At 60.7% G+C, this 27,944-nt stretch overlaps 1 protein-coding gene across 2 annotated transcripts; it reads right to left on the bottom strand.

Annotated features, from left to right (window-relative positions):
- On the bottom strand, positions 1-22,015 carry KRT80 (keratin 80). Of its 2 annotated transcripts, none has more exons than XM_084877486.1 (9): positions 21,463-22,015; positions 15,366-15,574; positions 10,904-10,964; positions 10,554-10,649; positions 3,844-4,008; positions 3,215-3,340; positions 2,377-2,597; positions 1,843-1,898; positions 1-1,716 (listed from the first exon to the last, which is right to left on the bottom strand). In XM_084877486.1, the coding sequence occupies exons 1-9, from the start codon at positions 21,760-21,762 to the stop codon at positions 1,589-1,591; spliced, it is 1,362 nt and encodes a 453-aa protein (XP_084733612.1). In that variant the 5' UTR covers positions 21,763-22,015; the 3' UTR covers positions 1-1,588. The 2 variants fall into 2 exon arrangements, with proteins under 2 accessions (XP_084733612.1, XP_084733611.1); XM_084877485.1 differs by having other exon boundaries at positions 1,587-1,751; positions 21,463-21,893.
- Positions 22,016-27,944: the final 5,929 nt, after the last annotated feature.

Raw genomic sequence — 27,944 nt, 5'->3', positions numbered from 1 at the left:
TTATGAAAAAATAATATATATATTTTATATGTATCTTGTATCCCCACTGAAAATTTGCTCCCTTGGAAACCAATAAATAGGCAGAGAAAAAGCAGCAATCAGCACCCTTTGCGATCTCAGGATGAGTGTGTCTGAGCCTGAGTCAGTAGCCCTTCAGCGCCCCCCACAGGCCTGGAAGACCTGAGCCCTAGGAGGAGCCACGCCTCCTGGGAAAGGAGATGAATGAATCCAAGACTGGGGCTAGACCAGGAGGGGAGCAAGGGGCAGGTCGGGAGGAGGGCGGGAAAGAGAGGAGGCGGCTTGTGGAGTGGGAGGCTGACGCCGCCAAGATCCCCTGCAATCTACAAAGATAAAAGCCAAGAGGAAGAAAGAGGAGCGCCCCTCCCAGCCTCAAATCTTATCGGATGCAGAATTTCTCTTTGGCTGTCACTGGGGCTCAGAAGGTCCCAGACCGTCCTGGACTGTGCCTTCATCATGGCCCCGCCGCCGGCGGAGTCAGGGAATGGACATGGAGGGCGGAGGGCGGAGGGCGGAGGGGGGAGAGAGAAAAGGAGGAGCTCTACCTCCACAGGGTTGGGGTGTTCCTGGGCTCCTCAGTGAGTGCAGAGGAGGGCAGGGCCAGGCTGCTTGGCTTGATGGGGAGAACAGAGACGCTGAGGAGGGACTCATGGGAAATGGGCCCACGGTTTCAGGACAGGGGTGGGGCCAGGCGCTGGTACACCAAAGCCAGGTTTCAGGCTGGGGTGGGGAGCTGAGGGAGGGGCAGAGAGCTGAGATCGCGGGCAGGGTGGTGAACCCCAGGATGCAGGGCGGGGAAGGGAGGACCTGATTCTGCGGCCTGGTCTCAGGCTGCCGTCCAGCCTCCCCCTGCCCAGGGAGTTCGTCATGGCAAGAATAGCTTCTGGAGAAGGTGCTGGGCGCTGCTTGGGCAGCCTGCCCGTTTCTGTGTGACCTGCTGGGAGGATCCCGCAGCAGGAGGGAGGGCACAGGGGTTTGGGCTGATCCCAGAGGCCCAGGCTCAGATCTCAATGCCCAGGGAGCCTCCTTCCCTCGCTCCTTAATACTGTCAGATCTCTGGGGAGCCCAGGGGGTGCAGGAAAGCCAGCGCACCCAGCCCCTTCTCCCAAACTTCAGATCCTCACTGTCCTGGTCCATGGCTGAGACTGGGTGAACGGGGGCACCAGCCTTGCACAGAGGTTGAGGCGAGGTGAGGCCAGGCTTGGGATGTGAGTGTAGGGTGAGGGTTGGGTGGAAGGGTCGAAGGGACCCACCCGGAGCCCTCTGTTGCGGGGGAGTCTCAGAGGAGCGAGGAGGTGGCGGTGAAACGGACCCCCATTCCAGTTTGCCCCGTCAGGAAACCTCTGGCCGGAAGGGTGGAAGGCGGGAGTGGGAAGCACTGGTGCAGAGTGGAGTGACTTTGGAAAGGGGTGGCGGTCCTGTCCCAGCCCGGGGAACCGGGAGAAAACACTCGTGGTTTGAGCTCCTCTCAGTGCAGAATCGGGTTGGCCTCCCAGAGGCTCTGAAGAGCGTGGTGAGACTGGCTCCAGGCTCTCTGCCGCAGGGCGCCTGGGCTCCCGGTCCGGCCGCCTCACTCCGAGGCCTCGGACTCCTGCAGGAGCAGCTTCTCCGACATCTCGGTGATTTTGATCACGGGGCCGCTGCTTTTCTTCTTCCTCCGGAAGGGGGCTCTGGCCAGGTGGGCCCTGGAGGCCGCTACTACAGGGAACACAAGGGGCGGGGGAGGGGAGGGGCTGGAGGTGTGGGAGCCCCTTAAAGTGATGCCGGGAGGGCCACGCCCCCCACGCCCCGCCCCCCTCCCCTCTGCGGGGCAAACAGACTCACCCGTCCTGGGTCTGGACTGCACAGTGCTGACCACCGCGGCCGGAGCCAGGTCCATCCTGGGGAAGGAGGGAGAGGGTGGGCTGAGAAGGGAGCCTGCGGCTTATGCTCCTCTGGGCTTGGGGCCTGGGGACTGGCAGGCAGAAGGCGACTCTTGGTTGTCATGCCCAGCCCTGGGCTGCCCTGCGGTGTGGCCCTGGCTAGCCAGCTTGCCCTCTCTATGCTTCTGTCCCCTCTCCCGTGCGTAAATGGCGAACATATACCGAGTGCTTATTGGTGACAGGCTCTTACATGCAGAATCACGAATTCTCTTCACCACAGGGTGGAGCGTGCTTACGATCAGCCCATGTTCCAGATGGGAAAATGAGACTTCAAGAAGCTGGGCAACGTCTCAGTTTGTACGTGGCTGAGCCAGGACATGGACCCCGGCCCGCCAGGCTCCCAGTATGGTGCCGGAGGGTGAGGCTGGCTCTGCGGGGCGCCGGTTCTCTGGTTCTCCCTCTCCCCCCACCGCACCCCCTCGGCCCCACCCCTCACCTGCTCTCCTCGCCCTCCACCAGCTTGCGGTAGGTGGCGATCTCGATGTCCAGGGCCAGCTTGGTGTTCATGAGCTCCTGGTACTCGCGCAGCTGCCGCGCCATGTCCTTCTTGGCCTGCTGCAGGGCCTCCTCCAGCTGGGCCAGCTTGGCCTTGGCGTCCTGGAAGGCCAGCTCCCCCTGCTCCTCCGCCTCCTTGATGTTCTCCTCCAGTTTCAGGCACTGCAGCCAGGAGGGCAGAGGGGAGGGTCAGCGAGCAGGGGTGAGAGGGAGAGAGCGGGCCAGGCCCGGGAGCCCACCTCACGGGAGGGGTGTGTGTGGGGAGGGAGGGCTCAGCAGGCCGTTCCTGGGTGTGGTAATAGGTTGCATGGCAACAGGGAGTTCAGAGCGACCTGAGGAGACACTTTCCGGAGGCCACCAAAGAGGCCACCCGTCTCAGCTGTCCTTCCCGGGCAGCACTTGCTCTGAGGGCCCATCACTCGCTCCTCTCTGGGAGGTTGGCGGGAGGTGGCAGGCTCTGGGCGTGGTTGGTGGGGGCTCTCTAACAGCCGAACAGCCCCGGCCGGTCCACAGAGCCCTCTCTCAGGCAGAGATCCTGTGATTCTCAGAGCCATGTAGTAGGACAGGGAGGAAACGGAGGCTCAGAGGTGCTCAGGGACCTGCAGGTCACTTAGGCCACTCCTCTTGCATGTACTCAGCATGCATGAGTGAGTGTCTGTGTGTCTATGTGTGTGAGCGGTGGGGGAGGGGGAAGGGAAGGGAAAGGGAGAGAGGGGGAGAACATGTGTCCCCGTGCTCCTCCCTGCTCCTATCACCCCCAGGGGGTCCTCCAGACTCACGTGGCTCTTGACGGAGAGGATCTGGGACCGGAGCTTCTGGATGCGCACATTGAGGTCAGCAATCTCGCTGCGGCTGCTCTGGAGGCTGTTCCCAAACTCGGCTGAGCAGGCGGCCCGCTCCTCCAGCTGGAGGGCGGAGAGGGGTTGGTGGGCAAGAACTGCTCACTGTGTCCCATTCCCCCATCTACTGCCCCCCCCTGAGTACCCTGCTTCTCATTCCTTGCTGCTCTTTTTCCTCTCACCCCAGCCCCCTCCGCTGCAGCCACCACGGAAGCCAGCCTCCCCGCTCCTACGCCCTGTCCTGCCCCCCCACGCCTCCTACAGCTGCCCTAGACTGAGCCGCACATGCTGTGCCCACACCTGGCCTAGCACTGCTGGGTGGCACAGCACCCTGAGCTTCTGCGGGGAACAGACTGTGGGCTCTCCCGGCCCACATCGCCCCTCGGGGCCCAGCACAACGCTGAGCTCCCAATTCTCCCCGCCTGCCTGTGAACTGACTGCTGTGGCCGCTGCCCCTGTGCTTCCCCTCCGTCCCCAGGATCTCAGACACGCCTGAGGTGGCCTCAGCCGCCACCCGTGCAGCCCCTGCTGCCCCGGCCGCCTCTCCCACCGCGCGGTCAGCCACCAACCTGCCTGCGGGAGTACGCCTCCGCCTCCTCCTGGCTGCGAGCCGCGATGGCGTCATACTGGGCCTTCACCTCCTCCACAATGCCGCTCAGGTCGATGTGGCAGCGCCTGTCCATGCCCACGGTCACGGACATGTCCTTCACTTGGGCTGCCAGGTCCTTCAGCTCCTGGCGGCACAGACGTGGGGGTTCAGGGCTGGTGGGGGGCGCCCCTGAGTCCCTTTATCCCCAAGGCGAGGGGAGGGTAGGCTCCTCTGTCTTCCTGCAGAGACCATCAGAGCGGGACCGCCTCCCAAGCTTGCACTCTGCTTGCCCACCCTTGGGCTTTCCTCGCTGAGCAGAGGAGAGGGGCGCAGGGAGGACTCCTGGCTCCAGGCCTACCTTGTTCTGCAAGCCTAGTTCTTCACTCTCCCCACTCTCCCCTGGGCACACACCTTCCTCCTGGCTGCCGGACCTTTGGGCCTGGGGGAGGTGTTCTCTCTGCTCAGGTTGCACCACTGGGGCTCAGTGATGTGCAGCTTACACCCCTCCTTCCCCCAGATGGGGAGCTCCCTGAGGGCCTGGCAGAACCATTTCACCCCCAGGCCCTCCACACCCGGTAAGGGAGCAGCTCAGTTTGTTGACACATGTTGGGAGGGAAGTCCAAGAATGCTGAGGGGCAGGAGTGGGACCAGAGACTGACAAGCCTAGACTCCCCTCCCGCTGCCAGAGCCTGAGGCCGGAGGGCATCAGGGTCACCCCAAAATGCGGGCCCCTCCCCATCTAGCTGAGGGGCTCGCCCCGCAACAATGACAACGCGATTCAACCTCAACATTTCCCTCCTCTCTCTGTCCTATAGGGTCCCTCTCGGTCCCTCCTCTCTGTCCTCTTCTCGCTCAGAAAAGGCCAGAGTGGTAAAGCCTCCCATTTTCCCGGGGCTCACCCAGGCCAGGCTGTGTGCTGAGTGACCCCCGGGCAGCCTGGCATTCCACCCTCACCAGGCCTGCAGGAGTGTGAGCCCAGATCACAGACAGGAAAGGAGCCCGGGGCAAAGAGGTTATGTGGCCACTGGGAATGCCCCGTAGAGGGGCGGAGACAGGAGGGGAAGCGGCTGTCTAGGACAGCTAGAAGGCCCCAGACTGGCTCTTGCTGGGACACCTAATAGCACGTGGCCTGAATGCTCAGGGGTGTGCAGAGAGGCAGGTGGGGGCAGGGTCTTCGTAAGGGGCTGTGAGGTGTCTCCTCTCTGGCCCTGGCTGCTTCCCCTGGAGGCGCTAAAGACCTGCTGGCATCTGTTGGGGAGTGGAGGATGGGGGGGGGGGGGAGGGAGAAAGGAGGTGGGGCCCAGTGGGAAGGAGGAGGCCAGCATGGTACAGAGTGAGTCAGGTGGCCAAGGCTCCTAGAGGCCGGGAGGAGGCCAGGCAGTGGGGGCGAAGCTGTCCTGGAGGAGAGAGTGGGGTGCAGACGTGGTTGCTCCCACCGGCATTCACAGCCCATCCTTGGCCTCTCCTTCAGGCATCAGATTTTGTCCAGAAAGATATTTATATCTTTCTGATATATTTATATATTTTTACTTGTTTGTTTGAATCAGGATCCAAACAAAGTGCATATACTGTGGCTGGTCCTTATGTCTCTAAGCCTCTCTCGCTGTATATGCAGGAACCCCTGCCATCTCTCTGCTATTTTTGTTGCTGTTGTTGCTATTTTTAAAAATTGAGAACACTGGGTTGCTTGTCTTGAAGCGCCCCGCACTCTGCATTTTACTGATTGTCCTCTGTGCTGGTGCCTAGCATGCACCTCTGCCGCTGCGTTTCTAAAAACCGGCAGTTGGAACTGGAGGTGTGCTCTGATCCAGGTTCGATTTTGGCTCATGACCGAATGCTGACCCTGTTTCCTGACTTTGGGCCTGTCCTTGACCCTCCACCTGTCTTTATGCTCAGAGAGGTTGTGTGTGAGCTTCTGGAGTCTCTACCTGCCAAGGCAGGTGCCTCTGACCTGCAGCTGTAACCCTGAAGCCATAGAATGCAGGGCCCGGGTGGCTCAGCTAGTGTCCCAGGGGCCGCTGAGTGAGCCATCTTCCCCGTCTGCTCACTGGCCAGCTCCGCCCACCAGCATCCCTGCTGACAAGGATGGGCTCCGGAAGAGGAAGCTGGGCAGTGCCGGCATCCTGAGCCTCGCTGGAGCCTCCATCCTGTCTCTGCCGCGAAGCTGAGGGCCCTGAGCCCCGTGGCCAGCTGCCCTTTAGGGGGTTTCCTGACAAGGGTTTTGGGTGACCTTCAGATGAACAGAGATCCTGGGTCAAAAGCAAGGGAGGGCCTGCCCCGTGCCAGAATAAGGTTAACGGTGCCCACAGACTCACACCCACCTCTGCCGCCCCTGGTTACCACGGAGACTGGCATTTCCCACATGGAACCCACATCCCGGCCAGGCCTGCTCGGCGGGGGACAGAGATGCAGCTACCAGGTGGCGGGGGTCAGCGGGTTCTGAAGAAGGCCCTCCGTTAGCACTGCCAGCCCAGGCCTAGGTTGGCATTTGTTTCAGTTCGGGAACAGGCCAGGGCACTGTCAACACACACAGTAGGAGGGCTTCCCTGCCAGGGTACAGGCCTGGCGAAACAGCTGATGGAGCAGGTACGCAGGAGCGTGGTAAACAGAAGCAGGAAGTGGAGGGTTTGGGACATCTGCAGGCCTGTTCAGACACGCCAGCCCCACGGGCTGCGCAGGGTGGAACAATGCTGCCTTGTGTGGCGCGGCAGTGCCACCCGGGCTGGGCCCCGGGAGAATGTCACTCCACGCTGGCAAGCACGATGCCGGAGTACAGTTCAGAGCTCCTCTGAGGAGCCGCCACGTGGATCCGGTGGGCACGCTCCTGTGGCCCAGGCCTGAGGGCTCCCGCCATGGTGCTCAGTGAAGTGTGAGAAGGGCATTGGGCTCTGAATGCCACCACCTCTTACAAGCTCCTGTTTACAATACTTCCCATGGGCCAGGCACTGCTCTGAGGGTTTGGGGCTATAGTAACAACATAAATCTTCACAGCAGGCCAGTGCGGTAGTGCTGCTATTCTGCTAATTTACAGATGGGGAAACTGAGGCTTGAAGCGACAGAAGAACCTGCTGAGTTCACATATTACTGAGCCAGGATTCACATCCAAGCTCTCTGACGGCTGTGTTGTTTTAACCATTTTCCCTCCTCACAGAGCTCTGAGGATTAGATGAGATTATGTCTGGAAGGCACGTGTGCAGTGCGGGATCCAGAAGGCCCTCAGTAAACAGTGGCGAGGGATGTTTTCGTAACTTGTGAAGACGGTGGAGCCGGGGGAAGTGTCCAGGGCAGAGCAGCCGACGCCCCGAGGCAGGCGCCAAGGCAGCTTAGCCTCGGCAGGTTCCCGGTGCAGCAATCGTGTCCCGGGAGGTGTGCCTGGCTGCAGGGGGGTGTCCTCGGCTTTGGCTAATCTCCCTGATTATGGGCGGGGGAGGCGGCGTTCTGGCTGGCCGCAGCCGGGCCCAGATACACGCAGGGCCTGGAACGCACTCTGGTAGCTGAGGGGGATGTGAGCCTGTCACCTGGGCTTCTCTCACCAGCCTGTGCCCTAAGGAGGGCAGGGGGACTGCCCAGGAGGATGCAGTGTGCCCACGGCCCAAGCAGGCCATGGCCTTTGGCTCCTGGGAAAGGCTTTCAGGCGTGTGTGTGTGTGTGTGTGTGTGTGTGTGTGACGTGTGTGTATGCGTGCGTGTATATGTGTGTGGTGTGTGTATATATGTGTGTATGCAGTGTGGTATGCGTATGTATGTATGCATGTTTGTATGGTGTGTGTATGTGTGGTGTGGTGTGCATGTGTATGTATTATGTGTGTGCGGTGTGTGTATGTGTGATATGTGTATGTGTGTGGTGTGTGTGGTGTGTGTGGTGTGTGTGTGTGTGTATAGGCTGTGTGTATGTATGTGTGGTATGTGCAGGGTATATGTATGTGTGATGTATGTATGTGTATGTGTGTGGCGTGTGTATGTGTGTGGTGTGCATGTGTATGTATGTGGTGTGTGTGTGTGTGGTGTGTGTGTGTGTGTGTGTGTGTTTTGGGGAGAAGAGAGGGCTGTTTTCGGGGACACGGAGGTGGGCCTGCATGGGTAGCCCATGCTTTGCTGATCTGGTATCTGCTCCAGAGTTGAAAGCAGCATGTCCAGCCCTCCGGGGCGTCTCACATCTGCCACGTTTTCCTCCTCCCCGAGTGGCCATGGCTGCCCCTCCTGTGCTTAGCCCTGCTCTGCCTGACGCAGTGGCCACTAGCTGTATGTAGTCACACTGAGGTGGGCTGTCAGTGTAACCTACACCTAAGATCTTGAAGACAATATGAGGGAAAAAACCCAGCCTGTTTTTCATATTGATCACATATAGAATAATCACATTTTGGATATATTGAGCTAAATAAAATGTATTATTAAAATTATTATTTTATGTTCCTTTTATTAAAAGAATGTGGCTACTAGAAAACTTAAAATTACACATTAAATTACATCATTGTGTATAAAATACTGTACAGTGACATGTGGCTCACTGTATTTCTGTTAGTGCTGCGTAGAAGCTCACTGCGCAGGGAGCCTTTTTAGCAAAGAGTCAGTCTTGCCTTCGCAGCCTGCAGTGGCCCTTGGAGAGAAACGCAGACCTCACTGCCTCCCAAGGCACCAGTGCCGGCTCTGAGCTGAATCCCTGCGGCTCTCACTGCCGTCCCTTCCCATGGTACTCTCCCGCCAGCACAGCCAAGCGCACCCCCTCCTCCCCGGCTCTGCAGCACCCTCCCAGCCCCCCTCCCCCCAGGGTCGCCCAGAACACTTAGAATAAGGTCCACAGCCTGGCTCTGGGCCCAAGCCCTGCCCACTCTGCCCTGGCTCTTTCTCCCCTTTCATCACCAAACTCACGTCTGCCCTCGGTGTTTGCACAGCTCTTCCTTCTGCCTGAAACCTCCTCGAGTTTCCTCTGGGCTGGGTGCACCTCCTCTGAGATGCCCCTTGACCTTGGGGTCCAAAGCTTTCCCCTCCCTCCAGCATGATAGCATCACTGGTTTCTTTCAGCCCAGGGCTTCTCACTCTCCAAAAGGTTCTTTCTTCAGATGCTTGTTTAGTTGCTTATTATTGTCCCCTCTTAGCTCAGCTGCACCCCTGAGAGCAGGCACCTTGGCCGCCTTGCTCACTTGCTGTGATAGCAGTGTCTGGCATCTGAGTTCACATTTGTTAGATGGATGAATGGCTTTAGGCCTCATCATGAGCCTACGAGCCTGCTGCTATTACTTTCCCCGTTCTATAGCCACAGAGCAGAGAAGTAACTTGTCCAAAGTCATAGAACTGGTAAAGAGCCAGAGTCAGGCCTGGGGTCCAAGGGCTGAAACATCTACATCAGTGTTTCCCAAACTTTTGACATATGTATACCCCTTCTATAATTTTCATAACACTGAGTACCCCTCGTACTCACTAGAACGCAGAATTATGTGCAGCTAAGCACAGTGCAGTGCATATCCCCACCGAACTCCGGTGCAACGTGTATCCCCACCAAACTCTTCCCGTACCCCTGGGGGTACGCGTACCACACTTTGGGAAACACTGGTCTACGTGGAACAGGAGCCAAACAGCTCTGCCATGCTCAGCTATACAACTGGTTATGCCTGGCCTTCCTCCCGCCATAGCTCCATGCCTGTGGGACCTCTGACCTGGCTCGGAGTGTGGGCTTTGGGCTGAGCAGAGCAGAGGTCAGATTCAGAAACACGGGCCCTGCTGCTGCCTGCCGAGGCTGCGCCCACAGGGAATTGGGGCAGAGAGTCTGTGTAGCCCTGACACTCCCTCCCTCTCCATCGGAGGAGCCGTGACGTGGTGGTCAGTGGCCCCCAGGACCATGTTAGCAGAACTTCCTGATTGTGGCGGTGACGCTGATCCCTGCTCTGACCTTGGCTGCACTGCCATAGCCGGGCACCAGCTGTTTGCAGTGGGCTGCCTGCTCGGAGCTGAATTGAAGCATCACCCCTCTAAGGTCTCACCCCTGAAACAGGGGGTGTGGAGAGGAGGACACATATCCCAAAGGATGCCCAGGAGACGGAGTGGCATGGAGGGGCAGTGCCCAGAAGCCTGTGCAGGCCCCCGCTGCCGACTGCACTGGCTCTGCTAGGCCTCGCTGGGCCATGGTCCCCCAGGCTCTGCTGAGAACGATGGGACAAGGCAGTGTGTCTGGAGGCTCTCTGTCTGGATTTACTGGGTCCTTTTTGTGTGGTAGAAGCTGGTGTTGTCTCGGAACCAGAGACTCTGACCATGGTCTTCCCTGCCTTGGCTCAGAACAAGGGAAGGCGAAGCGTGTGGCTATCAGAGCTGAACCCAGGGACCTGCAGTCAGGCTGCCGGGATGAGGCTCAGTAGGAGTGGCTCTGAGATTCCCGCTCTGAGGCCACCTCCTCACCCTTGTCCAGAGGCCCCTGGTCCCCGTGTGCCCTCAGCACCAGGAAGGCACGTTTGCTCCCGGAGAGAGGTCTTTGGGGAACCCACCTGCCCCTGCTCCACAAGACACGTGACCAGGGACAGGTTGGATGATGGACAGCAGTGCAGGAAGGGGCTCGGAAATCGTTACGACTGTGGCCAGAAGCAGCGAGTGACCAGAGTGACCGTGCGGCTCCACGCCCCACCGACCTCCTCCCCTCCCCCGCACGCCGGCCGCGGGCCAGGCAGCATGTGGCTCGGCGGGACACTGCCTTGCTCCTCACCTGCTCGTAGACGGTTTTCATCAGGTCCACGAAGCTCTGCAGGCTTTTCAGCTTGGTCTCCAGTTCGGTCCGTCGAAGACACTCTGTGTCCAGGTCCTGGGGGTGGGAGCAGTGGTGAGTGACGGGAGAGGGAGTCGGGGGTCCCAGGGCAGGAGTGGGGTGGGGGCCTTGGCTTCCTGGGTCAGATGGGGGCGATTCCCAGGGGAGACCTGACTCAGAGCCTGGAGGAGGAGCAGGTGGGGACAGGGATCTCTGTGGTCTTGGGACTCAAGCCTCTGAGGGCTTTGCTGGGGGGGTCCTGGGGGGAAGCAGGCAGAGGGTCCCTGGGGAAGGAGCCCGAGGCAGGCTACCTTCTTCAGCTGGACGAAGGTAAACTCCATGTCTGTGCGCTTGGAGACCTCCTCTTCGTACCTGGGAGGCGAGGAGGGTGGGAGAGAGACACACACAGAGAGAGAGAGAGGTGGCTCAGATGGATGTGGTGAGAGCTTGGGGTTTGGTTAGCCCTCCCTGGGCAGGGTTTAGGGCTTTTGCTGTCTCATTTGGTGCCTTGTGACAATGAGCAGAGACTAGTCCTTCCTTCAGGTGGATGGAGCCCCTCTTCTTCTGTGACACAGCCCTCCTCCCCCAGTGACACCCTCTGTTGGCTCTGGGGAGGCAGGCCACCCCCTTCTCCTTCCTGACTCTCACCAGTCATCTCCTGCTGGCGTCTGCCCCCTTGCTGGCTCTGCTCCACATTCGCCTCCTCCAGGAAGCCTCTCGGGATTGGTAGCCCTTTCACCCTGACACTTTGTTCCCTCATCTTCCCCCTAGCTCCTCCCCTAGGAGTCTCAGGTCTGCATAGAGCATCCCGTTCATCCCTCCCCTCTCCCACCTCTACCCTTCCCTGCAGCCCCTCCCTCCTCCCTTCTGCTGGATGGCGGGACACCATTCCATTGTGCCCCTCCAGAGGGAGGGCAGGAGGAATGTGGGCTCTACAGTCAGACGAACCCTCAGTGTGATTTTGGGCAGGAAACTCTATCTTTCCTTCCTTGAATCTCTGATCTACAGGGGTGTGCCTGTGTGCATGTGTGCATGCGTGTGTGCATGAGCGTGTGTGTGTGTGTGTGTGTGTGTGCACACGTGCATGTGTGCCGGGGCCGATGCAGTCCCCTCCTGACACAATGACAGACGTGCACAGTCAGCACTCAGCTAAGACGGCCCTCTCCCCTCAGCTTTGCCTCCTTTGCCCAAGTCCACCTTGTGTTTGGAACAAGGACACTGTTGGATGGGGAGATGGGTCCCTGCATCCCTGACCTTACCCTCTTCCTCTAGTCCACACGTCTGTCTTGGCTCCGCAGGGGGGTGTCTGCCAGCCCCCCCCCCCCAGCCCTGCCTGACCCAGGGATGTGGGGGTTCTGTGGCTTCCTGCTTGCTCCTCTCCTCCCCAGGGAATACCTGAATCACTGGGGCTCTAATTACAGCCGCCTGCCCAGTCCCTGACCTCCCAGCAGGGCAGCGTCACCCCTCCCACATCAGCTGCTGCCCCGCCGCCCTCAGGCCTTCTTTCCCGCCGGCCTGGCCTTTCTGAGGAGCTGAGGGGGCTGACGCAGGGGTGAGGGCCCGCAGGGCGCTGGGTCTGAAACTCAGGGTGCTGCCTGGCTGCTTCCGCCTTAGCTTCCAGAGCCTGCAAGGGGCTCTGAGGGTGCAGGCCATGGTGGCGGGGGGAGGGCGGGCCAGGGACTTGCCAGGGTGGACGAAATGCCCAAGAAGCTTTGCCTCAGAGTCCTCTGCTAGGAAGGCTGCTGGCCCCGTTTCACAGATGAGGAAATGGAGGCCCAGAGAAGGGCCCGGAGGCTCCTGTGGTGTGCTGCTCAAGCATGGGCCCCAGAGCCAGGCCAGGTGGGCTCCAGCCGGGTGACCTTGGATAAGCTACTTGTGCATGCCTCACTCCTGACCAGGTGATGTTGTGAGGATGAAATAAGCAAAAACATGACTGCTCACTGCGTGCGAGCGTGGGGCCTGCTAAACCTACTGCTACTGCTACCACTTAAGCTCCAGCCCTCAGCCCCTCTGCCGTGGCCTCAGCATGTTCAGAGAGAAGCGGGGGAGGCCTCACTGCAGAGGGAGCTCAGGAGGTTCTCGCATGCGCGGCCTTTACAAACCCTCCGGGCCAGGCGGACTTGAACAGGCCTCCCCCTGGAATCGGGGGAACCGGGGAATTCCCTGCCCTGGGGATCCCAGATCGGAGCAGCCCCTTGTTGACTGGCTCTCCCACACAAGCCTTCCTCTTTTCCCCGCCTCCCTGGATAGAGGAGCTCTGCCCCCCTGGGGAGAGCTGTCCAGGTGGGGCCTCTGTGGTGCCAAACTCCTCTTTACCCCTCCCTGCCTTTCCCATCCTTCTGTGCCGCCTTCCTCCTCCCTCCTCATGGGCTCCGCTGGATTTGGGCCCCAGGTCACCCCCTGAACCCCGTGCTCTTGTGAAGGGAGCAGCCTGAGCCTCTAGCTGGGCCTCTGCTTCTCTTTTAGTAAGCAGAGGGTTGGCTAGCTGATCCCTGGGGCCCTGGCTACATCCAAGCTTTGGGAAGTCTCCATCCCTATAGACGCCATGCCCCACATTTCACCTCCAAGCTCTGCCTGTCCCCGGCTCCCAAACCCGTTCTCAGCCCTTTCAGCTCGTGGCACCCACACCCCCCTCGCTCCCCAACTTGTTTATATCTGGGAGCGAGGCTGATCTCATCGGCCCGGAGGAGGCAGGCACACCCTCCCTGTCAGGGCTTGGGCTGGCGTCTCCCGGCTCCTGGGGGCCCGGGGCTCTGCCGGGCCAGGCCGCAGCTTCCCGGGCTCTGGCCTGCAGACCGGGAGGCCCTCTGGCCTCCCTCCCCTCAACTCAGGTGGGTTCCCTACCTGGAGACAGGACAGGGAGCCCTGAGTCTAGATAGTGAAATCAGGCAGCAGATGGAAAGAAACCAGGCGGCGGGCCAAAGGAGGGGGCTGGGCCAGATTAGAACGAGCAGTGTTTGTACAGAACTTCCAGTTACAAAGTATCTCCGCAGATGTGATCTGGTCGGGCTCATGGGAGCAGCCCTCACCCTGGATGACATGGGCCGGGGATGGGTTTTAGCACGCACGGCTCGGTGACGGAGGACCAGCCCCTGGCCGCTCCGGGCCTGTGATTCCTCCCCTACGTAACCCAAGGCCTTCCCCAGCTCTGCCTTCTCCGATCCTCCGAGGGCCAAAGACCGACCAGATACCCGTGAACTGAGTCATAACTTCCCCCATTACGGTCAGAGTGGGCAGTCAGGTTCCTTAGGTGTTTATCCAGGGCCTGGGAGAGCAGGGCTGGAGTAGAGGTGACCTCCAGGCCAGGGAGGGGCCCAGCAATAAGGACCAGTCCTGGCCAGGGCTGCAGATCACGCCTGCTGGCTGAAAAGTTCCCGGCAGACTCGCCGAGGAGAGAACCGGGGCCCCCTGAGTGGGGAGCGTGTCCTGGGAGACCGGGCCCTCTGAATGTGGCCTGAACAGAGGAGGTGGTGCAGAGAGGCGATGGGCACGCTAAGCCCCAGCCCAGGTCTCTGGACAGGCTGCCCACACCCTCCAGCCCTGTCTGCTGGCTGCCCTGGAGACAGCAGGCCTCAGCTCAGGTCAGGGGGGGTTGGGGCAGGACCCAAACACGGGAGGTGGAGAGGGGGGCTGAGCCACATCCTGTCCACCCCTAACCCTGGCTGGAAACCAGACCTGAGAAGGGGGTGCAGGGCCAGGGCCTCTCTGCCCTGCCCAGCCTCCTTGTCCGGGAAGCCCTGGCCACTGTCTAATCAGACAGGGTCATCTGTCCTCTGAGTCGCCCACGTGTGTGGTCTGCCTTTCTAGACCGGCCAGTGCAGCCCAGCAAGCCTGCGTCAGGGATGGCCCTGTGCGCTGGGCGCTCAGCCTCCTCGGGGGTAGGGGAGTGGCCACTCGTCGCCACACGGAACTCTCCACCTGCTCCTCACACCAGCCCCACCTGGAATCCACCCAGACAGGAGGAAACGGAGGTTCTCCTGCTAAACAGCTGGACAGAGGCCACAGAGCGAGGGTGGGAGGGGGCAGGGAGTCAGTCTCTTTCAGCCTAGACCTAGACCAGGTCTCTAACCACTGGTATATCCCACCTGCCAGCTTGTACCCCAAAGTCCTAAAAGCATAGTGCAGGCTGGGGCTGTGTCTCCCTCATCTCTCTGGACCCCACCGAGGTCCGCACACACCACCTGTGGAAGAGGGCTTCTCTGTTCTAACAAAACCCTCTGCTTCTGTCTCCTGCCTGCATCCGCTCGCTTCCCTGCCAGCCCATCCAAGCCATCGTGACATCCCACTGCCAGTGGGATGTGTGAGCCCTCGGTTTATCTGCTCCTCACCTGTCTGGACCTACCACCCTCCCATCAGACTGACAGCCACCTACTCCCTTCTTGGGGTCCCTAACCCCTTGGTGCCAGGACAGGGATAGGCCTCGGAGGCAGGAGGGGTGGCTGGTCCTGGCTTCTGGACAGTGTGGGCTGTCGTGGTATGGACACAAGAGGAGGGGACAGGGGACAGGGCTGCAGTGGTTAGCTGTCCATCACGAACCTGACCTAGTTGTACGCGTCCCTATTTGGGGCTGGAGAACTGTGGATTCACTGCTATATTCCCTTGGAATCTAGAATACTGCCCAGCACATAGTAGGTCCTCACTGAGTATGTCTGGAGTAAAGAAATGCTTCCTCAAGAAGCTCCCTCTCTGTCTGGCTTGAGAGCCTCGGACCTTGTTCCCGGGTCCCCACCCGCAGTCCCTGCCCCCCGCCCCCGAGGGAGAGGGCTGCTCTACCTGATCCGGGACTCCTCCACCTTCTCCAGCATCTGCAGCAGGTTGGCCTCCAGCTGGCCCCGCTCCTGGCTCACCGCGCGCAGCTCGTCCTGCAGCCGACCCTCGTACTTCTGGTACAGGTGCCCGAGGTCGAAGGCCGTGGAGCCCTGGCTCTGCAGGAAGCTCCAGCGCGTCTCCAGCAGCTGGTTCCGCTGCTCCAGGGCCTGCACCTGGCAGAGCAGGAGGGCTTCGGTGACGGGGCCAGGCTCGGGCCCCGAGGCCCCGGGCCCGCCATCGCGCCCCCTCGGGGGCTCCCCTGGGAGGTGGCAGCTCATCGGCGCTGCGCACCCATCTGGGGCCCTCACTCAGCGCTCAGATGGCACCTCTGACGACTGATTGTTCCAACAGAAGATGGCGAGATAAGGAGGGATCCAGAGAGGTGGAGCCAATTAGCACAGCTTCCTAGGGGAGGCGCGGGGCCAGCTCGATGAAGGAAGGGGACAGGGCGTGAGGGTGAGGGCTCCTTGTGCCCGCCTGGGGCTCGGGTGGGAGACTCCAGGGAACCTGAGGTGTCAGAGGCCCGTCTGTCCCCCCCCCCCCCCCCCCCCCCCCCGCTCGACGAGCCTAGTCTCATCTTGCCTTGGAAACGCAGCAGGGTAGGGCCTGGCTACTGCTTAAATGCTAATCCTCCTGGCAACCATGGGCTTGTAGCCTTGCCGAGCCTCAGTTTCCCCAGCTAGAAGTTGGGGATAATGTCACCTGCCCACAGAGGTGGGCCGTTGGGGGAGGAGCGCCTGGGATGTACCTTGAAATAGAAACAAGAGCAAGCGATGATGTGGCTCCTTCTGGGTATCAGGCCTGTTCTAATGCTTAACGTGCTAACCCCATCCAATCCCCACCGCGATCCAAAGGGGTATTGCTGTGAGTTGCACTCCGCCCACGAGGAACCGGGGCACAGAGAGGTGAACTTGACCGGGGTCACAGCATTAGCAAGTGGTGGAGCAGGTGTGGACTGCAGGGAGTTTGGGATTAGGATCTTTTAACCACTGCTGCCCGTGCCTCCTGTCTGCTGCCGGGTCACCGTGGGCCCTGCGCCCACCTGCCCTTCTGCCTCTAGCTAGGCCAGCTGTGCCTTGAGCAGAGAGGCTGGGGCCGTGGGCTCAGCTGCTCCTCTCCACCTCCGCCTCCTTCGCACCCTCCTGCTCCACGGGCACCCTCCGCCTACTCCTCAGCCACCAGCAGGCCGCCAGGGTCCCTCCTGAGTGCTCTCCTTCCCTCACCCAGTCCGGGCCGGCCAGCCTGGGCTCCCCTGCCTCTTCCCCACCCTGCCTGTCCTCTCCAGGTGCCAGCCTTCTTGGGGTCGACCCTTTCCACCACTCCAGTCCCTCCCCAGCCCAGATGTGCCCCCACCTCACCTCCTGCAACAGCCCCCTCCCCAGCCCCCGCCCCCGGCCTGCCCCTGCCCCACTCCCTCAGTACGAGGCCCTCAGTTTATCTGCTCCTCACCTGTCTGGACCTACCACCCTCCCGTCAGACTGACAGCCGTCTGCTCCCTTCTTGGGGTCCCTAACCCCTTGGTGCCGGGACAGGGATAGGCCATGAAGGCAGGCGGGTGGCGGGGCCTGGCTTCTGGACAGTGCGTGCTGTCATGGTCATGAGGATGCAGTGAGGACAGCCCCATGGAGTTCCCTGTGGCTGCAGGTGAGGAGCTGGGCCCCTTGTTGCCCACTGCTGGCACCAGCTCCCAGGATCACAGCCGGGCGCCTTGGATCGGCTGGTCTGTGCCCTCCAGTCACAGGGGAGGAGGTGGGGGCCCAGGGCAGGCAAGTGCCTTGTCCAGTGTCGCCCAGCTACTGGGTGGCCCAGCTTCTCACCTGACAGTGGCTGCCTGTGCTGGACCTTCAGGGGTTCCCCGTTCCTTCTGAATGTGGGTGCCGGGTGGGCCTCCTCTCCCTTTCTCTGCCCTGCTCACATCATGTCAGTGACAACGCCAACAGGGCTGTTGGGATGGTCCCCGGCTCAGGCCCACTGGCGCTGGGAAGTTCTGCTTGAAGCTGACCTAAGCCTGCCGTCGGCGGCAGGCGCAGCCAAACAGGTTCAGTGGGGGTGGCAGTCAGGAGGGTTTCTGTTGTGCTTGTGTGTGTGAGAGGGTTTGTTGGAGGGGAGGTATCCGCTCGCCCCACCTCGGCTCCGTTTTGACAAGCAGGAGCCGTGTTTACTCTGAGGGTGGGGTGAGAGGAGAGACGTGAGGCTCCTTCCTCCACCCACAGCAGCAAAACACCGTTTACACCCGATAGGTTCCCGCAGTCTGACCCCCAACCCCTTTGTGCAGCACTAGCCCCTGGGAGAGGGGGTGCGTGTGGCCAGCCAGTCCAGCCGGGGGGCATTTTGGCTGTGGGGGTGGGGACGGGAGCAGCCCCCTCTTCCTCCTGCTGCCCTTGGGGGAGCTGCCTGTTGTCTCAGTGGTGGGGGATGCACTGAACCCCCACAGAGGGCCTCCTCCCTCCCCGAACAAAGGCCAGGGAGGCCCAGGGTAATTGTCACCGTCCTCCCAGGCTCTCCTTCCCCTTCCTCCCGCCTGGCTGACCCCCTGCTCTTAGGTCACAGGGTGGCAGTGCTAGGAGGGACCTCAGAGAGCAAACCTGCCTCCCATTGTGCAGATGAGGAAACAGAGGCCCAGACCTCACTGTGACCCACCTCCCTGGCACCCAGCAGCTAGACCAGGTGGGGAGAGCTGTGCCTTTTGTCCTGGGGAAACCAGCAGCCCAGGGCCTCAACCCACGGGCTCCAGGCAGGCGAGCCTACGGGCGTGTCCGTGGGCCTGCAGGTCCTACTCCTCAGGTGAGGGGTTTGCCAGACCCCCTGCCTTCAGCCAGAGGTTGGCTTTGCCCCGGGAGCCCGTGGGCCTCTGGGTCAGGAAGGGCTGGTATGTGCCTTCCTGTGTTCAGGCAGGGCACGGCTCCGGTGACTTCCAGAGGCCACGCAGGCCCAGGGGAAGACATGTGCCACCCCGGTCTCCAGGCGTGTCACCACCCCTTTGAGTTCCCCACTCAGGCTGACTGCTGGCCCCGTCTCCTGCCCCATCTCCACCCCCTCTGTGGTCTGCATGTGAAGGCGAGCGGGCCCAGCCAGGGCCTCTGCGGATGGTGACATTGCCCTCTCCCTCAGCCTCCTCTCCTGCTGCTGCTTCTGCTCTCCCCCTCCTCTCATCGCTGGACCAGTCCTCCCACTGGCATGCGCTCAGGGCCACCCTCAGAGCAGGAGGGTGAGTGAGCTGCAGAGGGGGTAAGGCCCAGGAACACAGCCTGTGAGCGGAGGAACCAGCACTGCTCCAGGGCCTTACCCACTCCTGGTGGTCTTCCCCAATACCACCCCCCTCACACCCCTTCCTCTTCCTTCCCCACGACCAAGGCCCTCATGGCCTTTGCAGGGAGATAGAGGGACCTGAGCTAACAGGTCTTTTCCATAGGATGTGAGTCAGGCCAGCGGGCTGGAGAGGCAGGTGGAATGCTTGGGAGGCCATCCCCACTGTCCACCTGCTCTGGAGCAGGACGGCAGGCCATGCCTCATCAGCTATGCCTGTGAGGGCCATCCTCTTGGCCAGCTCAGAGCTCCTCCCTAGCTCATTGGGGGGGTGGGGGCGGTGTGTGACCCCAGGCCACACAGCACATTGTTATCCCGACATCCCTCAGCGGCCAGAGCCTCCTCACAGGCTCTCTGGTTTCTCTGGGAGAGGGGGTGTGGAGGGACAGGGGATGTGGAGCCAGAGCGCCCTTGCCTGTCCCTTCTCTTTGCCTAGAGCTCCCATCCCTACACTGGTTATGGCATCTCACCCCCAGCCCAGCCCATACATGCCTTTCAAGCCCTTTGCTGCACTCCTACCCACGGAGCTCCCCCCTCCCCCCCAGCAGGGTTCCCCTCCTCTTCTCATGGAAGGGGCTAATGGGCTCACCACGGGCCGGGCCCATTTATGATGTTTTTAACAGAACAAACAGCACACCTGGTGCATGGTAAGTGCTTCATGAAGGTTTTTTTTTTTTTTTTTTTTTTTTTTTTAATGATCCCATTTGATAATGACAAGCCCATTACACGGATGTGTACTGAGGCACAGAGAGGTTAAAGATTTTTCCTGGTCAGAGGTTGGGGATGGCAGGATTCAAACCCAGTAATTTGGCTCCAGATTGCATACTCTTAACTGCTGCCTGCTTCCATCCAGGCCTCATGGCCTTTGCAAGGAGATAGAGAGGGACTTGAGCTAACAGATCTCCGCAGAATTGGTGAGTCAGCTGAGATTCTCCGGGCAGAGCCCCAGCCACCAGGGCCCCCCCGAGGGCTGGCCCCCAAGGCTCCCTGCGCCCACCCTGCAGAGCCCCTGTCTCAAGGCCCAAGCTTGAGGGCCGGGAGGCTCCAGTCCTGCCGAAGACCTTTGAGGGCATTGTCTTGGCTCCTGGGCACAGGCCCCAACCCCTCAGGCCCCTCCCTGTACCTGCTCTCCCCCCCTACCCCCCCATGGCAGAGGCACAGAGTAATATCAGCTCTGGAGTTCAGGGAACAAGCCACCCATCTGAGCCAAATTACACAGCTCGTGAAGCATTCCTTTTACGGCATTAATCTGGGTTAGGAGAGGAGGTGGCTCTGCAGGGACCCGCCTCCCCAGAGCAGCAGGCTGCTCTCCTCCCAGGCCAAACGGCCCACAGTGCAGGGCGCTGCAGCCGCCAGGGCTGGGCAGGATGCTCCCGCCCCCGCCCAGGCACTCCAGGTATGGGTGCCGGAATGCTGGTCTGGGCACGTGCATGGGAGAAAGACGGTTCCTATCTCCAAAGAGACTGCTGGCTTTGTGTCTCACAGACCCGAGTTCAAGTCCAGCCTCAGACTCGCTGGCTGTGTGACCTTGGGCAAGGCACTCGGGCTCTGGATGGGCAGTTTCCTAGTTTCCTCGTGTGCACAGCGAGGGAACTAGCCTGGGGGTGTTGTGTGTGGGCTGACTGACACACATCTGCTGAGTTCCCACCAGCGATGCTCTAAGCCTGCTGCTTCCTCCCTGGGCCCCTCCCTGAGGGCACCCACCTCCTGGGACACTGGCAACAGCAGAGGAACCCAGGGGCAGGGAGAGCGAGGAGCAGGCGAGAATGAGTCGGGGCAGAGGGGTGGCTCTGGCCTCCTGGTGGGGGCGGCAGGAAGGGTGAGTTTTCCTCATCAGTAAAATGGGCATAAAGTGACTTCCTTCCGAAGGTGGTTGAAGGAAAGAGAGGTAAGTGTGGAAGCACGCAGCACGGCGTCTGGCACATCACAAACAATTAGGTAACAGCAGCTCCTGCTGTTGTGACTATTATTTTTGGGCAGGGCCGGAGGGAGCAGAGCCGAGGGCCTGGCAGGAGAGGTTTCTGGAAGGAGGTGAGTGAGGAGCAGGTTTGGGGAGGGGACAGGGCTTCCTCACAGCTCCTGAAGCCCTTGCCCTGGGGCGGAGGTGACACGGGTGCCCGGACCAGCATGCTGCCCTGGCATCGGGTCTGGGAAGCCAGGGTTCTGGGGACTCGGTCTGTCTACTCAGGTGGGTGCCTGGCCGGCTGCCTGCCTCTGACGTGCCGCCTCCATCCCCTGCATTCCTATCTCTTGACTCCATGGCTGCACCCCACTCAGCGGCCTCCTTCCTTCCGGAACTCCACACGCTCCGGGGCTCGGCCGGTGCTCCTGACTCCAGGCAGCTGAGCGGATCCAGCGGGCTGGACAGGAGGCTGGGCCCTTGGGAGGTCATCCCCACTGCCCCTCTGCTCCAGAGGAGGACCGCAGGCCATGCCTTCATCGGCTGTTCCCACGAGAGGGCCTTCTCTTGGCCACTCTCAGGGCTCCTTCCTAGCCCCTGCCTGGGGGGAGGGTGACCCCAGGCCACACAGCACACTATTATCCAGACATCTCTCAGAGGCCATCCTGGGGTCCCCCCACAATGCCAGGATGGCTCAGGACTTCCCTCCACACCTCTCTGCTCAGAGCATGCGGAGTTAGCATCGCCGGCACCCCATTGGCTGGGGGCAGGGGTGGGGCGTGATGCTCCAGAAATCAAGAATTCAGCCGCCTGCCCGTCCTTCCCTCTCTGGGCCCTCTTCCCGCTTCCCCTTACCTTGCCGATCAGGGAGGCGAATTTATCGTTGAGGACCTTCATCTCCTCCTTCTCTTGGTTCTTCTGCTGCTGGATGGCCGGGTCCACCTTGAAGTCCAGGGGCACCAGCAGGCTGGGGTTCACCGTCACCTTGGGGATGGTCCCAGCGGACCAGCAGCTGGTGAGGCTGCGTGAGCTGAAGCCCAGCCCGGGGGCTTCGCAGCTGCCCCATTCCGAGGTGCCAGGCCGGGGGCCGCCCGCTGGCACCACCTCACAGCTGCTCAGGCTGCTGAAGCCGACCACGCAGGAGCGGCAGGCCATCGCGGCCCCCGGGCCCGGAGCGGGGCGGGCACGGGGATGAGCGAGCGAGGGGACCTCCGTGGGGTGGCGCTGGCAGCTGGCTCCCTTCGCAGGCCGGCCGGGCTGGGGACTGAGGAGCAAACACCTGTCGCACAGTGCTCATTAGCTGCGGGAGGGCGGGCACCTCCCAGCCCGACCAACCTGTTAGATGGTGAGGTGATGTGGTGCTCCGGCCCCTCCCCCCCGCACCACTCCTCCAGGCCCGGGATCTGCCTCGCTGAGGGGGTAGGTCACGGCCCCCAACCTGGCAGGGCCTGGCTCCAGGGAGGGGGGCAAGTCTGAGCTGGCTGGGTAGGAGTGGAGAGGCGGCAAGAGGAAGGGGAGACTCAGCAAGGAAGGAGAGGAGGGAGAGAGAGAGTGTGCGCTTGCCTCTCACCGCAGACCTCACTGCATACCTGAGGGCTGACGTATCCAGGCCCACATACTTCTGGAAGGGATGAGGCAAGCGCAGGCCCTAGGCTCCCGCGTACAGGGCATCTCCCTGAGTGAGTGTAGGGCTGCCATGCTGGGCACCGTGCCAGCCTAGTCCTGGAAAACAACACCTTTATTATTTATTTTCCAGCTGCCCAAGAGTCTCCCTGGCTTATCTCCTCCTCCTCTGCCATGCTTCCTCCCTCCCCGCCCCCTTCCTTCCTCGGATCTACCATTTATTAACCACCTACTAAGTGCACCCCACTGTTGCAGAGGCTGGAGAGAAAATGAATGGTCCAGGCCTTGGACAGTGAGACATGGGTTTGGGACTCCGCTTGGCCGCTCCCCACCAGTGTGACCTCAGGCAGGTGCTCGGTTTGTGTCCTCACGTGTGAGATGGGTGCGGAGCTACCAGTCCCCACAGGAGGTGGTGATGCAGAGAGCCTGGTGGGGGCTGGCACAAAGCCCCCAGGAAACGGGGGGCTGCGACCAGTGCCTGCCTTCTGGGAGCCGAGTCTGGTGGGGGAGATGGATGTGACCTGACCTCTAGGCCCCTGCCTCCCTGCTTCCCATTCCTCCTTCCTCACTTCTGCATCTCCTTCCCCTGTTTCATTTTAAATATGAATTAGGCAATTTGCTCCTACAGAGCCTCTGATGGGCAGGAGAAGGCTCAGCCTCCCTTCTCCTCCCCCTACCCCCCACCAGCCGCACCCCCTCCCACCTTCCTGAAGTTCCAGGGGCCCGCTCTTCCCCTTCCACGCCTCCCCTCCTGGGCCTGCCTCTTCCTCCCTCCCTGGCCTGATGTCCCTGGATGCTCTTCCCCTGGCTGGCTGGCTCCGTGTGCCCTCCTTGGACCTGGCGCACCACCCTGGGTGGAGTGGTCACCGGGGAGAGGAGTGTGTCTGAGAGAGAGTCCAGGGGTCTGGGGTGGAAGAGCTCTCAGCCCCCGCTGGAACTGCAGGAAGAGAGGCTGGAGGTGGGAGCCACTGCAGGGCCCCCCCCCCCCCCCCCCCCCCCCCGCCAGACCTCCTTCCCGCACACTAAGGGGGCATTTCTGGCTCACTAAGGCACAGCGATCTGTACCAAGGCCATGAGTCTATCCTGAGGCTGCGTTTCAGGCGCTGGTGCTGGGGTGGGCTGACAAGGTACTTCTGAGTGATGGGGTCACTGCAGTGGTGTCTGTTTCCACGTCTGACATGGCTGCCACATTCGGCACACACCTGCATGGCCGCCCCGTGTCCCTGACCTGGTGTCTGGATGGCATGTGGTCAGACTCAGCACCCGGCCCTCCCCACCCAGCTGCCCCTGCCCTCTGTGGGGGAGGGGAGGGCTGGCAATGGCCCCGCAATCAGGTGACCGCGGGCAGGTCAGATATGCATGCCCCAAATGCTTTGCATGGATTAGCTTCCTTAATCCTCATTTGAGGTGGATGCTTTCATTCTCGCCAGCCTGGTTTGCAGAGGTGGAGGCTGTGTCTCCGAGGAGTTAGGTGACTGTCTGAGGTCCTGGTGCTGGATTGGAGCCCAGACAGTTGGAGCTGTGGGCCCTTCCTCTCACCTTAGCCTCTGAGCCTGATGACCCCTGGAAGGGGTGGCAGATAAAAAACGAAGCTCTCTTCTTACTGTGTGGGACTCAGGTCTACCTTCTAATCTTCTTCTTTTTAAAGTCTTTAATCCTTACCTGAAGATAAGTTTTTTAAAAAATTATATTTTTATTGATTTCTGAGAGGAAGGGAGAGAGAGATAGAAACATCAGTGATGAGAGAGTATCAGTGATAAATTGCCTCCTGTACGCCCCACACTGGGGATTGAGCCCTCAACCTGGGCATGTGCCCTGACTAGGAATCGAACTGTGACCTCCTGGTTCATAGGCCAATGCTTATCCACTGAGCCACACCAGCTGGGTGATACATTTTTTTTTAATTGATTTTTAGAGAGAGAGGAAGAGAGAGAGAGAGGAACATCGATGTGAGAGAGAAACATTGATTGGTGCCTCCTGTATGCACCCCCACCAGGGATTGAGCCCACAGCAGGTGTGTGTGCCCTGACCGGGAATTGAACCCAAAACCTTTTGGTGCATAGGATGATGCTCCAACCAACGGAGTCACCTGGCCAGGGCCCTTCTAATTTTCTTTAAGTTGGAGGCCCGATTCTTCAGGGTGCCTCTGTCAGCCCCCGGGGTTAGATAGGCCACAGGTAATGCTGAGTCCCTGGCTTCGAGGCTGGCATTGCAGAGCGGTCTCTGGGCCTGAGCACGGGGCGGCCTGCTGGAGGGTGGGCCCTGGGGCTGAGCCCTGGGCTGGGCCCGGCCGGGACCTGGAACCCACTGCTGCTTCCTCCCTGGCCCGGCAGTCTCTCCTGGGAGCCGTCAGAGAGCTGTCTTGGCTGTCACAGCGGTGGCTGCCAAACAGGAAGAGCAGTCAAAAGGCCCCAAACAAACACAGCTCCATGGAAACACCTAGCCCTCCCCTTCCTTCTCCAAATCTCCCCTAGCTCCACCCTTCCCCCCCCCCCCCCCTCCGCCAACCCTCCTGCATTGGCATTGTCCCAGGTCAAGTGTCCAGGCCCCTGCCTTTTCACCCCCATGGAAGACCTGACCCGACCCTCTCCTGCCTTGATACGGAGCCCCGAGCTCCTAAGCGTTCAGGTTTGGGGAGGGAAGACGGAGAGTGGGTATCATTTTCCCTCTCTTTGGGGATGTTGAGGTACCTGGGCAGACTCCAAACGCCCCCTGAGAGTACTCCCACACAAAACTGAGCCTTCCTGTGGGGCGTGAGCTTGGGTGACCCCAGGGGCAGAGCAGCATCAGTGAGTGAGGCCCTCTGGGACCCTGGAGGCCTGTCCTGGTTGGTCCTTGCATAGTCCAGGGGACAGAAACCTCAGCGACTCCTCTCTCCTCCTCAAGTCTCCAGCTTTGCCTGTGGTCCCCTGAGCTGGCAACAGGATGTGATTCTGATCTTTCAGGAGGCAGAGAGAAGGCAGGAGGGGCAGGGCAAGAGGCAAGAGCCAGAGGCAAGGAGAGGGGGCTCCCTAAAGAAGCAAAGGGTTTTCTCATTTGCTCTGCCTTCTCCTGCCTTCCATTTCCCTCTTCACCTCTCTCCTTCCCACACCTCTGACCTTCTCCCTCTCATTCTCATCCACCTCTTCTCTCTTGTCTTCCTGTCTACCTGTCCCTCTCAGTGTCCTGCCCACTCAGAGCCTTTGTCTCAGCCCCGGGGCGAGAGGCGTCTGGGCAGCCCCCGCCGCCGGGCGGATGGCATGATGGGAATGGCATCCCTGTGTCACAGTTTCAGCACCTCCTCATTCCCTCTGGCCTGGATCCTGGCCTGTGGAGCCGGCAGGCCTGGGACAACGCGGGACAGCGATGCATAGTTGTTGGATGAATGTCTCATGAGCACATCCCAGCCTGGCTGGGGCTCTGGGGCAGGACAGGGCGCTGGGAGAGACAGGCAGGGACTGTGGTGGGAAGAATCCTAGACTCAGGGCATGATGGCGAGGTCAGGCTGCTCCTTCAGGAAGGCTTCCCAGAGGAGCCTGCCCAGGTTTCTGTCCATAGCTCCTCCTCTCTTCTAAGGCACCTCCGCGGCCAGGCTCCCTGGGTCAGGGCCTGCTCCCTGGTGAGGCTGGACGACTTGTCCGGACTGTCCTTTGTCCGGACTGTCCCTGTGGGAAGGCCTGTCCTGAGGCTGCAGGAGGGAGGCCCTGTCCAGCGGCTGCGTTCCGGGGATGGATGGCCAGGCCCGGGGCTGAGGGTCTCTGAGCCCCTATGGCTGTGTGGAGAACACTCCTGAGGGCCCCACAGCTGGGGGTAGGGGAGCTGGAAGTAGATTTGGGATGGGCAAGGGCCAAGAAAGGGGAACTAGCAGCGAGAATAGAGAAGTTAAGACCGTGTCTAGTAAGCCTCCTCTGCCTGCCAGGCAAGGCTGTGGAGACCCGAGAGGCACCGACCCCGTGAGGGTGTCTGCGATGCCGGAGATGTGTGTGTGTGTGTGGGGGGGGCAGTGAGCAAAGGCTTGGAGGAGGAGGGAGACCTGAGCAGGAGGCAGGCATGTGTTTCAGGCTGAGATACTTGTGGGGGTGAGAGCTGTCTGTGTGGGACGGTGCCGGTTACGGCAGCCAGTGTCACGGGAGTGTCAGAGATGCTGGGACCGCTCCGGGCCGGGGGGAGGACACCATCAGAGCATTTCATTACTTCGCATGAGGTCCTTCCATGGCTCCCTGAGGACTTGGGGGTAAAGCCTAGAAGACTCATCTTGGAACATCAAGCAAGATCCTTTGCACCTGTTGCCCTTCTTTCTCTCTGGGTCTCAGCTCCTCTATACCCTTCTTCCACATCCCCTGCCAACCTCCACCCCGCCAAACTGACCCCATCTCTCTGAACCTGCCGAGCGACGCCACGTGTCCGTGTTGGACAGTGCGGACATGGACCACTGCCATCATCGCGGGCACTTCTACTGACAGCGCTGGTCCCTCCGCCCGGCAGGATCTGGGACGGGCCAGGAGGCTGCAGGTTTCCGCAGGCTGGGAAGTGCTCAGGAGGGTTATGGGGGCAGCATGGGGTCACGGCAGAGCTCTGGGCAGGAGACCTGGTTTCAGGTCTGGGCTCTGCCACTCTCCAGCTGTGTGGTTTGGGGCCAAATGCTTGGCCTCTCTGGGCCTCCGTGGTTTGTAAACATCGGTTGTAAGAGCCACCTGGGTAATTGTTGTTGTTTTTATTTTCATTTACATTTTGTTTTCCGGTTGAGCTAATCAGTGTTTCTCAAACTGTTGCCAACCCTCTCCCAATGCCAGGTGAGCCGGGTTCCTGGGCCAGCCACGTGCTGGGAGGCTGGGCCGGTGTGGGCCTTCTGGAATGAGGGCAGGCCGCGGGAGCGGGAAGGTGAGTGGAGGCTAATTGCACTTTCCTGCCGTCAGAGCACCTAGCCCAATTTGTAATTGTTTGCTGTTGGTTGTTTATGTGTCCTGCCTCCCCGTGGCAGCTCCGTGGACACAAGGCCTACGAGGTGCTGTTGCTGCCCCCGTGTCCCAGCGCCTGGCACATTCCTGACCCACGGCAGGTGCTCACTGGCCATTTCCTTCTGGAACGAGCAAGAGGCCACCCTCTCACACAGGCCACTTATTCTCTTTGTGGTGACAGGGTACGTCAAGAGCTTCGGGTGGCCTGGCCAGTGTGGCTCCGTGATTGAGTGTTGACCTATGAATCAGAGGTCGCAGTTTGATTCCCAGTCAGGGCACATGCCCAGTGTGGGGCATACAGGAGGCAGCCAATCAATAATTCTCTCTCATCATTAATGTTTCTATCTCTCCTTCCCTTCCTCTCTGAAATCAGTTAAAAAATATATTTTAAAAGAGCTTTGGATAGTGTAGGTGGCCAGACCCCAGGTGGGTTGGAGGAAGGTCAGGACGGGGTGTCCCCTGCACCTCTGGAGGGAGCTCTGGAGCCTGCCCCACAGGACCTGGCTGCTTCCCTGCCAGGCTGAGCTGGGCTGACGAGGACCGGCCCGTGGCTGACATTGGGTCCTTGGCCCAGGGTGTCACATATAGCACCACCAGTCGACCCCCAGAGGCCTGGTGGCAGTTCCTGCTCAGCATTGGGAGGGGGCTCTGACAACCGCCTTTCCTGGCCAAATGCCGTCGGTGGGCGAGAAGACTGATGGTCCTCCCTGAGAAAGAAACAGGCAGAGGAAGGCTCCTAAACTGCCGAAGGCCCATGAGGCCTAGGGTTTGGGGAGG

This window comes from Pipistrellus hanaki (genome assembly GCF_964339955.1).
Source record: "Pipistrellus hanaki genome assembly, chromosome: 3".
Lineage (NCBI taxonomy): Eukaryota > Metazoa > Chordata > Mammalia > Chiroptera > Vespertilionidae > Pipistrellus > Pipistrellus hanaki.
The sequence above is the reverse complement of the archived record's forward strand: the minus strand, read 5'-3'. Positions and strand labels throughout refer to the sequence as shown.

Excerpts from the sequence above, each read along its gene's own strand:
- KRT80 (XM_084877486.1), bottom strand. The coding sequence starts at position 21,762 with ATGGCCTGCCGCTCCTGCGTGGTCGGCTTCAGCAGCCTGAGCAGCTGT. Across the intron at positions 10,965-15,365 it reads GTGGAGGAGTCCCGGATCAG|GTACGAAGAGGAGGTCTCCA; the intron begins GTAGAGCAGCCC and ends CTCGCCTCCCAG. Across the intron at positions 2,598-3,214 it reads TCCTCTCCGTCAAGAGCCAC|TGCCTGAAACTGGAGGAGAA; the intron begins GTGAGTCTGGAG and ends TCCTGGCTGCAG.